At 35.4% G+C, this 12,403-nt stretch overlaps 1 protein-coding gene across 4 annotated transcripts in view; it reads right to left on the bottom strand.

Annotated features, from left to right (window-relative positions):
* The window catches only part of AHI1 (Abelson helper integration site 1), a 218,819-nt gene that overhangs the window by 119,759 nt on the left and 86,657 nt on the right, over window positions 1-12,403 (bottom strand). For 2 of the 4 annotated variants that reach the window (XM_060167814.1, XM_060167813.1), the window contains exon 20: window positions 7,722-7,811. The exons of 1 other annotated variant lie outside the window; for it this stretch is intronic. In XM_060167814.1, coding sequence (XP_060023797.1) covers window positions 7,788-7,811 — 24 coding nt within the window. In that variant the 3' untranslated portion in view covers window positions 7,722-7,787. Of the gene's footprint in view, window positions 1-7,721; window positions 7,840-12,403 lie in introns of all 4 variants that reach the window. One more of the 4 variants, XM_060167812.1, reaches the window with a different exon arrangement.

Below are 12,403 nucleotides of genomic sequence, written 5' to 3'. Positions count from 1 at the left end.
TAAATTTAGTAGGTTCTTAAACAAAACACACACACACACAAACACACACACACACACACACACACACACACACAGAGAAATGTGACTGAAAAAGAAGAAAAACTTAAAGTAAGTTTTTTACTGTTAACAGAGGGAAAAGGTTTAAAATTGTAAGGTTAGAACCATATACACCATATAAATATTCTATAAAACAGCTTCTTACAAAATAAATGGCTAGGAAATAGTGCACAAATTTAAGTTTATTCAAATCATCAGATTCATATGAGGAGAAATGCTTGCATTTATATTCTCCCCTCAGAGGGTGTTAGGAGAAATTTCCTATCTCAATGAGGACCATGATAAGAAATTTCTTATCTCAATGGGGACCAAGTGCATACCCTTGTGCATGAAGACCATTCATTAAGTATATTAACATTTACTAGAGTTCATAAAAATGATGTTTAAATTAGGAAACAATAAATATGTAGAATACACTTTAAGTTATCGACATGGTTAGAAACACTTCACTAATTCAAGTGACATTTATTATTCAGGAAATATAGGCACTTTTATTACAAGTAAGGATAAGTTTCCACCTTCAACAAGTAGATTAACTCAGATCACTGGAGAACTAGTAAAATCCTGATATTGGTTACTAAAATAGCACCTTATATCTTTAATGTACCAATCAAACAACAATTTTAGAGACTGATAACAAAAAATATCTAACAAATAAACTCTCTTCTTTGTGGAAGGGAATATAAAATAGTGATGTGTTAAAGAAAAAAAGCCATGTGATCAAGGTCTTTTTCTCAGTGTCCAGAAAAATCCAAATATTAAAACATTCCCACCTCCAGGGGTTTTGTGTTGGCTAGTACTTACGTGGAAAGCCAAAGTTTCAAAAGTTAAGTGGGTTCTGGTGGATTATTTATATTTGAGATATTTGTTTGAAAACCTGTCTTCTAATTACTTCATCTTAATGTCTTTTTTGGCATGCTTCTCAAAATTCTCTTTTGAGAATCCGTGTTTGCCTCTCTGACATGTTCTTTTTTCTGTCATCATCACTTCTCACATTTATTAAATCATGTCTTAAAATAAGATTTCCTCCATTCCTTTGGCCACAATGCAAACTGCATGATTTCAAAGTTAAAAAAATAATAATATAAAAAGAATCTCCCCAAAATTTCATGTTGTTTATTCTCACAGTATTTATGGATTTCAAAGTATCTCATCCTCACAATTCTATGAAGTAGAAAATTCATCTGAAGTAGAAAGTAGAGACACTGTACTGGCAGAGAGAAACTACCCAAGATAACAGCTGGGAAGTGGCAGAATTAGAGCTCAGCCCCAACACTTCTGGCCTTCTGACCCCAGGTTTAGTACTTTTTTCACCAAAACACACAAGTGCTGATTTCAGAAGAGTGGTTGGTTAGCATCATTAAGCACATTTAAGGACATGTGTCTACAGATAATCAGTTAATTCTGCAGATTATCTTTGGTAGTGAATTAATTCCTTTCATCCCACACCTGAACTGAAGTCTCGTAATTCTGGAGGTTTGAAATCAGAATTCAATGAAACATTCTTTTTCAATTAATAGTTTAAAGTTCATTAAGTAATACTAACAGAAAACTCTGCCAATTCTGATAGTATGAGGAAGTCTTTGAACTCATTTTGCCTTCCTTAAAACGGAAACCCCCTTTTACCATCACCTGTGTTTGAGTTATTCTAACCTAATTTTTGCCTAAATGTTTTCTTTTTCTCCCTTTGAAATATAAGAACCATCATATTTCCAGCTTACATGTAATCTACCTTCTACAAAGGGTTTATATAAAGATATCACAGAATCTCTGGTGAAATTATGATACATAAATAATAGATTTCAGTTACATTATTTTAAAAGTTTTGCACTTCTCCATAAAAAGTTGAAACCTTAAGAAATACTAACATTGTGAAAACAATAAAACTAAAATTTGACTGGAAAAATAGCTCCTAATTTTAAGAACTGGTCAAGGGAATAAGTGTATACTTGGCAAAGACACGCAAAAGAAACGGAAAGATACAGTTTTTCAAATATTATCCAACATGTAGAAGCACAGAAGTTAACTTGACAGACCTCTCAACCAATACTGAAGTCATCTGAATTATTTTATATTTTTGTTTAAGTCAAATATCTTGACTGTTTAGGATATGGAAAAAACATTAGTATATGTTTACATGATCTAATGGAGAGTGCAAACAAAATATGGAGAAGACGGAAGCTATTGATCACTTTTAAAAACCAAGTCACAATCTGCCACCCCATCAAACTCCAAGTCTACAATTTAAAAAGAGGATATAGGACTTCCTTGGTGGCGCAGTAGTTAAGAATCCGCCTGCCAATGCAGGGGACACGGTTTTGTCCAGGAAGATCCCACATGCCGTGGAGCAACTAAGTCTGTGTGCCACAACTACTGAGCCTGCACTCTAGAGCCCGCGCGCCACAACTACCGAGCCCACGTGCCACAACTACTGAGCCCGCGCGCCTAGAGCCCGAGCTCCGCCACAACAGAAGCCACCTCAATGAGAAGCCCGCGCACCGCAATGAAGAGTAGCCCCTGCTCGCCGTAACTAGAGAAAACCCGTGCACAGCAACGAAGACCCAACGCAGCCAAAAACAAATAAATAAAAATATTTAAAAAGAGGATATAAAGATTACATTAATAGTCATATTAATAAAAATGAATCATTTTATTTTGCACGCCTCTACTTACCTATTAATATGAATTAAATTTAGTGCAATGCTGTGAAAAGATAGACTAAGTACACAAAAATGAATGATGCTGTCCTTCAAATATAGTCATACAAAGATGATAAGCACTTCCTCTAACTTCCACCCTCATAACTGTGATTGATTTTATTACTGAATAATCCACATGTTAAAATTTACTACTATTAATATAATAAGGACTCTCAAGATAGTTGAATGGGATCTGGGATTCAGACCAACTATCTCAGAACAAAATTTCTCTGCAGAGAATCTCTTGATTTCACTGGCAACTAAATACCACAATTTCACTGGAACTAGGCTTTAAGTAGTCTAATAACTGGTGAACACAGAATTATATTTAAAGATCAGATAAAAAGATAACTTCATTAATTCTTAGAAAATACCTTCGTGACACCTCAGTTTTAACAACTACACCTATTCCAAATAGTACTGTCCAGGTTATTACTTTGCAATATATCACACACCTCCAATGCTAGTAAGAAAAGTACACGCCCGAGGCCAGAGGGACCTCTGGGCAGAGTGGGAGGACAATGGGCCAGGAATGAAGGAGTGGCTCTAGGCATAGCCTCACTGAGGGTCCACCTCACTTCTGAACTAGTGCCCTCCTCCAGCCAAAGGCAGAGGCAGCGTGGGATGGTGAGGGTAAGTACTGAGCTAGGCGCGATGAGATCTTGCTCTAGATACCAATGCCACTAGCTATGTGAACTCTGACACGTCAGCCCTTTTGCTTCTCAGTTTCACGGTAAAGGGATTGACAGTCAAAGATTTAAGGTCCTAGCAGCTCTCAAGAGTTTACACTCTATGATTTTAATGTTTACCCTACTTCTCAGAGGGTTTTGTTGAGGATCAAATGAAGATGTATATAAATAGATTTTGATACGAATAGAAGTTACTGTTGTTGTTTTATAGATTTTCTTCATTATACTAAGGAAGTTTGGAAACAGTTTTGAGATGCAGTACAACATGTTCACCATATGGTGAGACATTTATGAACTATAACCTACAATTTAATCTAAAATGTTAAAATTAAAATGTCCTTTTTTCCCAGCTTTATAAAGGTATAATTGACAAATATAATTTTATAACTTTCTTTCTTATACAAATTACTCAGAAAAGATTTATGGTTTTAATTTTAATAAAATTAGCTGATTTATTATTTTGTTCATTAAGAACCTAGAGCAAAAGCCTAATGAACAGTTCCTAAAATAAGTATCTCATAAGAGTTGTATCCAGCTCTTTTCCTCTCTAACCCATCCCTCACTAAGACATGAGCTGTATTTTTTATTTTATTTTATTCTATTTATTTATTTATTTTTTGCGGTACGCGGGCCTCTCACTGTTGCAGACTCTCTCATTGTGGAGCACAGGCCCCGGACGCGCAGGCTCAGCGGCCATGGCTCACGCGCCCAGCCGCTCTGCGGCATGTGGGATCTTCCCGGACCGGGGCACGAACCCGTGTCCCCTGCATCGGCAGGCGGACTCTCAACCACTGCGCCACCAGGAAAGCCCGAGCTGTATTTTTTAGAAACATATTTTATCATTTCTCTTTCATCCTCATACCTTTGGATAGCTCTATTTTATCTAGAGAATAAAATGTGAATTCCTCAGTAGGGCACAGTTTGACCCCAATCTACTTTGCAACTCAGTTCTTCCCAAACACTTCCATCTCACCATTTCCTCCAGCTAACCTAAGATTCAAACCACTGCCTGGCCAAGTCAAGCTCGCTTCCAGTTGTTTGTTTAGCTGCCTGCCTCTCGGCTCAGCGTGCCCTCCTGCAGCCCCATCTGCTGATGAGGCCGATGACAAAGACAGAGGCGAGACCTTGGAAGGTATGGTTTTACCTTCCAATGAGTATGGAACTCATTCTGACCGCCACAGAAACCCATTTAAGAGTTTTAAGCAGGGAAGTAACAGGATCTAATTTATATTTCAGAGAATCACATTGTCTGCTGTGGGGAGAATAAGCTAAGGGACAGGAGTAAAAGCAGGGAAGTGGAGGGAGAAGAGGGATCCCGAATGGCTTCTGGTTCAACCTAAATGACTGGGTACATGTGCCGGAGTGCTGGGTGGGAAGACCTGGTGTGGGGCAGGGGAAGTGGAAGTGGAGGAACAGTTTGGGGGCAAGAGTTCTGCGTGGACATGTAAAGTACGAGAAATCGCTCAGCTGCTTTATCCCTCTATATTTCAGTGACACTTTGTTTATACTGTGATTTTAGAATTTATCACACTCTGACATAATTTGTTGCGTGCTCATTTGTCTTCCCAACCAAAGTTCCTTGAGGGCAGAGACTGCCATATTTAGTCCATATCCTTAAGAAAGGGACTTAAACAAAGTAGCCACTTAAAATGATTTTAGAATGAATAAAGATAGTATTCTAGAAACTGAAGAATACAAACCAAGGAAGAAAGTCTTACTTTTCTAGCAGTCTCCATTACCCAGAACTCACTTTGAATAAGGTCAATAGAAGTAAATGCAGACCGTAAATGCACTTCTGGGTCTTGCCTTCCAGCATATAAACTCACTTATATATATCAAATCAACCCTTCCTCTTAAGCCTCTTGCATGAAGGCCAGTGGGCCCATATTGACTAGTTCTGTGTAAATAGTCTTCCTTTACACTGTACAAAGCCAAAAGCTGATAGCTTTTCAGTAAGATTTTTATTTTTAAACATTGTTTAAAACATTTTAAACATTGTTTAACATTTAACATTTTTATTTTTAAACATTGTTTCCATAGTCCTTTATTTCAGATTCTAATAGATTATTTATACAGTCAAGAACACTTAACTATTTATCCCCTTTTAAAACTGGTTTGAATATTGAATAGACTCAGAATTTTTAAGACAGAAACTCACCAAATCCAGAGCCCTCATTAACCTGCAGGGATGAGAAAACTGAGGCCTGAAGAAATTACTAAAGATTCTATAGTCATTCAGAAGTGAAGTCAGGTGTAGAAACTAGTTCACCTGTTTCCTAGGGCAGGATTTTTTCCACAAAGATTGGCTTCTTAATGAATAAGATGGATTTGGCCATTTTGCAAAGGACTACATAGTCTGCTTTTATAACTCTTCTATACAGCAATATCTCAATAAATTTTATAGGAAGGATATGCCTTAAAATGAGGTCAGGCATATTAATAACTAAAAATCAAGCAAAGCATTCTTACCATGTATTACATGGCTTAATGGTAATGCTCTTGCGATAGTGCACACACCAAGGGACATGCATGATTTAAAAGGCCCACTCAAGGCCTATATGGCCACGGAAAGCTGAAGGTAAAAGGAGCCAATCTTACGTATAATTGTGAAGTTTGCAAGGCTTGCCTTTATCATATCGGGCTTTCCTTTTATTCTTTATCTTTAGTCTTTATCTGTCATGGTGGTAATCGCTCTTCCATTTCAAAGGCCTTCCTATCTATCCTCTCTGCTCTTTCCGTTTACAGAAAAAGAATTTTATATCTATTATCTACACCTTGTTGGTTGATAAACTTAAGACACTACTTGAATGAACTTTAATCAATCTGCTAACTCAATCAGACATTTATGTTCTATCCCCTTAATCCTGAAATGTGGAAGGAAAGATTTGTTCCTGGAAGAATTTTAGACCTCAGCAGAAGGATAGGGATCAAGTGGTGGAGACAGGTTCCCTCCCTCCTAGTCATTAAAATGATGCGGTCTGAAGGCAAACCAAGTATCGAGTTAGGTGCAGAGAATGTGTCTACAGGAGCAACCACGGTGGGCCCCCCACTGTACACAAGAACAAAGCTATTCCTCTAACTTCTAGCGGTATCTGAAACACTAGAAATTTTAAATTTCTAAGGTTTGGGATAATTGTTAATTATTATAGTGATTTAAAATTAGAACTCAAAGTATTTTCAAAGCTAATGTACACACTCATCCTGTTTACGAGATAAGTATGTTACATTCATATAGTATCTTATGCTTATAGAGTGCTTTCATATGTGCTTCGTGATTTGAACTTCAACAATATATAATGCAAACATCATTTCTAGTTTTAAAATGAAGATTCTAACATTTGCAGGTAATAAGGATAATAAAAGGCACAGCCAGACTGAACATAAGAGTTCCTGAACCAAGTATTTTCCCACTGTAATACGTAACTCAGCGATATTAAAATGTAGCAATATTAAAATAACTTGCACAACTCCAAATACCTTCAAAGTAGAAAAGTAATATTGTTCCTAAATTTCTAAATAAAGTATGTTGATCTTTTCAAGCTCAAGTTTCTTCTTCTTCTTATAACTCTCTGTCAAAGACAACTGTTTTGTTATTCTCAGCTGTCTCATCTTTCTAAAAGACTTCAATGGCAGAAAAATACCATAAAACACCTAAAGCTAATGAATAGAAATAGTCATCTTTCAATACCAAAAATACACATTTCTCACCTAGATGCTTTTTCTTCGATATCCTTTGAAAACCTTATTCAAATTAATTTAAAACATGAGCCTAAAAATTTGCAGTTGTATAGTTCAACTCTGTGATTGATATACATTTTAATAACTAGCTTCTTTGCATATTTTCTTAATTTTCTAATTTTAAAGAAACACGATAGTACTGGCAGGATGTATTCTGTTTCTGCCAAAATGCATTTTATGTAGGCTTTCCTTGAAATGAATTACAAAATGTGATTATCCATAAACTATGGTTCCTTTACCCAAGGGAAACTGAATCAGATTTCATATTATACATGTTTAAAACTCACACGTTTTGCTACCTTTAAATTATTATCTGCTCAATAGAAGAGAGGTTGGGAGTGTCTACTATTAAAATTACCAAATTCAAATTTGCTTTTGAAATAGTTTAGAAAGAAAAAATGCTGGAATATAATTCATCAGGTGTGAAAACTGACCATTACAATGCTATGAGCCAGATTTCTGAAGTGAAATAAATGATATCTATTAAAAAACAGAATCTGAACATTGAAAGAACAGTCAAAGCAAGAAAGGGGCTCACCAGTTTGAGTGAAACCAAACTGACGCAGAATCTGATGAGCGTCCAGCACGTTTGATTGTTTTGACTTCAACTGTTGTGAGGAGGCTGATACTGAAGTAAATGAGAGATTTTTGTTAACCTGTAATAGGAAAGGCAAATCAGAAACGAAAGCGTAATTTCCTGGGTTACTGATGCAAAAACTGGATGAGAAATAGTTGCTTACGATGCAAACCAGGACACTTGTCAAAAGGAGTGGCAATGATTTATATGCTTAGTTTTTAAGAGTTTACAAAACTTTAAAGATTTTACAGAATAGTTTTTATCAAAGAAGGAATACAGTGGTAGTGAAAGCGTAACTATATTAAAGTCGATCTGCCTTACTTTGAAAACAAGTTTGTTTAGCATGGAATTGACTTTATTAGTAACTCAGAGTGGTCTTAAAAGTTATGCCAAACAAAATGTGAAAAATAAAAGTGACTCCTTGACTGCTTTCAATTAAGAAAGGGTTAAAATGTTTCACACCCACATTTCTTTAGCATTTTTGAAATAGCAGGTACTTCCTTTTCAGAGACTGCACAGAGAACACCTGTAATATTCATGTTTATATACATCATGGTGACATAGATAACACAGCTGCAACCTAACTTGCCAAGTGAAATAGTTCCCACTGCATCAAAAAATCTCATTCTTAAGACAATGTCAAAGAACAACTAAAATAATGAACAAGCAAAATTTCTGTAAGTAAATACAATGTTCTACAACACAAAAATCCTACTATAGTTGTCTGAGTACAATAGTTTCACAGAAATGAAAAGAATAACAAGTGCAACATTACAACTACAGCTACTGTAGAAAAATACATGTCACAAAAAAAGTTTTAAATGTCTAGTAAATTAGTAAATTCATTTTGTAGCTCAAACAATTTCAGCAGTGATCTAGTCACTCATTATTAATAAATCATTCATTTATCTTATTATTTTTATCACTTTCAAAAAGCATGATAAAATATGATCTAATTTTGAAAAAATTTGAAACAGTTTCAAAAGTAATGTGTGAATTAACAAACTGTTAAATGATAGTTTATGGTATGTAAATATCAGTAGATGAAAACAGCTCCTTTCTCTCTCTTTTTTTGCAATAATCAAAACTACACAGAGGACTTCTACTGTATTAGTATTTAAAAATTCCCTTTTGGTGTTCTGTATACAGTAGTACTGGGTTGTGGTTACATGCCCTTTTCTGACTCAGTATTTACATAATGTTTGTAAATCCTTCCTTTCTTTCAAACAGTGATAGTAAATGGTATATCTTAGATTAAGTTTTTCTCTTGAAGGAAAGATAATTTGGTGAAAAAGTCCATTAAGACCAGAAGATAATATAGTTCTAAGGTTCCTAAACTGTTGTGGTATCATCTTATAAAAAATAAAAATATTTTTCAAAGTAGTTAGATGGGGTCAAATACTACATCAATGCTAAGAAAAATTATCCAGCTAGAAAAATTCTGTAAGGAGCCATTATTAAACATTGACCAAAATTAAAGTTGACTATATTGATACAACAGCTAAAGTAACAATGCTATCACTTAACATCATTGAACTTCATTTTCCATCTTTAAATGGAGATAATAAAAATAGTATGTATGCTTCAAAGGAAATGTACCTGAAGAGCAGTAACAATGAACTGGTATTATAAAGAGCTATTCACATAGGCTAACCATAAAGCACTAAATAACATATTAAATATGAAATAGATTAAACGAAGTACGTTGGTAAAGGGAACCTGAAGTGCTATACAAATCAAGTGCCACATAAATATTAGCTATCATTAACATCACTACAAGTAAGCGTAATTAAAAATATGTAATGCAGTACAAAGATGCAGTAGATTTTTCAGAATGCTATGCTTTTAAATGGAAGTGCTATATACAAAATGACATATTTATCACTTAACTATTTAATCCACTTCTCTTTTTAGAATCATTTTTCAGTTTTACTTCTGTGTTCTTAAAAATTTTTATCCTACGTGTCAAACAAAGCATTTTGAAATCTGGTGCAAAAGAACACACACACACACACACACACACACACACACACACACACACACACACACACACACACACACACACACACACACACACACACACACACACACACACACACACACACACACACACACACACACACACACACCATCTGCCTTAATTTACTTGTGTTAAAACAAAAATGGATACCAAGAAAGCTAGAAGAGGATACTTAAATGCCTCCACTCAAACAGAAAGACTTGCCACTCTTTTTAAGTAAAATGCTGTTAAAAAACCTCAACTATAATCTACAATTACATGTTTTTCCTAAGCATTTTTATAATTTACTCTTTCTGGACACATTTCTTTTCTTTTCTTTTCTTTTCTTTTGTGCTATGCGAGCCTTTCACTGTTGTGGCCTCTCCCGTTGCGGAGTACAGACTCCAGACGCGCAGGCTCAGCAGCCATGGCTCATGGGCCCAGCCGCTCCGCGGCATGTGGGATCTTCCTGGACCGGGGCACGAACCCGTGTGCCCTGCATAGGCAGGCGGACTCTCAACCACTGCGCCACCAGGGAAGCCCAAGGACACATTTCTTAGAGACTATTCGAATGTCCATGAAGTGATAAGTGGCAACCTAACAGAGCAGAGGAGTCAGTTTCTAAGGCTGGGATAATTGTTAATTATTACAGTGATTTGAAATTAGAACTCCAAGTATTTTCAAAGCTAGCTTACACATATTCACTACTTCATTTAAAGGAAGAAAAATAATAACAACCATTAAATACAGTGAAGCAATATCTATTTTTGAAATATATGCTGTGGAAAAGAATTGCTTAATAATTTTACAACAACAGAAAGGTTGGCTAAGATAGTCTACCCTACAACAATCTATCCTCTTTTTACAACACACTTTTCTGCTTGCTTCATGCAAAAACCACAGTCTGCCGAAGTCAGTTTAATACCTCCATACTGTGTAAAAAGAAAAGCATAAAAATTTAAGGAAATTCATAATAGAGAAAAAGAAAAAAAAAACACACCTAGAACTGCCAAGTTAATCACACAACTGTTTTGCCTACTCTTTCTGGATATAAATAGTTTTGTGTAAAATATGCAAATACTAATTCTCTAGGAGGGGGTTAATTTTCATGTTAAAAAAGTCATTGCTCTAACCTAAAATTGAATGCACAAAACTAAACAGGCCATCAATAGTTTACCTTTTAGTGACTAAATTGTAAAACCACTGGGAGATATATAACACTGATTTCCATATACACTTACAAGTCTAATCATTTCAGCTGACTTTATATGCTATATTCACCTGAAGAACTGTTTTTAAAGTTTCAACTTGTGAAGACACTTCAAATGGTTTTAAATGATAACGGAAAAGATATTAATACTGTCTGTATGCGTATGTTAACAAATTTGTCCCACGTCCTCCAGACAACTGTCTATTTTTTGAACTAAATTTGAACAATGCAGATAATACTTTAATTTGAAGACAGTTCAAAACCCTAGACAGTATGTAGGAAATGTTTTGTTGCAAGTTATATGTGTGTTGTAAAAATTAAAATCCCAATATTACAAAACAAGTTAAACAGGAAACGAGCCAAAGTGAGATTCAAGTTATCTGAAGTAGGTCTCTTAACATCTCATAATATAAGTTCTAAAAGCAGCTTACATTTCTGTGATATCTAGGTTAGTAAAACCTAAGAAATGAGTTGGCTATGGTGTCATAAAGAGAAAAACAACATGATCTCTAGGCCCCAGATAATTTCCTTGCAAGTTGGGACAATGAAGTGAGGGATTAGAAAGAAACACTGTTACTATTAAAGAGAAATTTTTACAGTGAGGTAACGTGCTAGAAAATCTCCCCCAAATCAGTTCACCAATGCTGTATTAACTAAACTAGAATTCTAATTGGGATCAGCCATAACAAAGTTTTACTTTGTAATATTTAATCAAGATTTTTTGAACCCTTGATACATATACCAAGGACTGGTGGTTCAAAAAGTACTGATATATTCCTCTGTGAGAAGCTCAAAATTAAGATCTAGTCCTGGTTCAAACCACTTATCCAGCAGTAATATGCCTTAGGGAAAGCCAATTTACCTCGATGCATCTTGCAATAACAAACGTTTACCTCCTTTCTCTCTTAGTGTATTTCCTTACTCCAGAGAGAAAATTTGGTGCTGGACCCCTCGAAATCCTCACTTCTAAGAACATACCTCTTGCACCATTCAAGATTAATCCCTCCATCTGTCCCCCTTGGGGATATCCTTAAAACTCTTCCAAATTTTACTTCCAAATTCTCTACTGGCTGTTTGTCTAAAGGCTATAAGCATAAACTTTTCTACTTTAGTATAAAAATAGAAAACAAATTCTCACTGTGATTCCATAATTTCCTTATGCTTCACTGAAAGTTAAATTTCTTGAAAAATAGCACATAACTGCTATCCATATACCTCAACCATTCACTTTCAAGCAGCTACAACAAAGCTTTTATCCATCAGAACACTAAAACTGAAGTTAAAGTCATCGTGGACTTCAAATGATCAAATTTAGCGGATTCGTTGAGGCCTCTGAGATAGCTGACATTGTCAGTAACTCTCCTGTTTCTGGGAAACCATTTTTCTGTTGGTGATCCTGCCACTGCCTATGAGTGTTGTTTGCTAGACCCCCTG

This window comes from Lagenorhynchus albirostris, chromosome 12 (genome assembly GCF_949774975.1).
Source record: "Lagenorhynchus albirostris chromosome 12, mLagAlb1.1, whole genome shotgun sequence".
NCBI lineage: Eukaryota > Metazoa > Chordata > Mammalia > Artiodactyla > Delphinidae > Lagenorhynchus > Lagenorhynchus albirostris.
The sequence above is the reverse complement of the archived record's forward strand: the minus strand, read 5'-3'. Positions and strand labels throughout refer to the sequence as shown.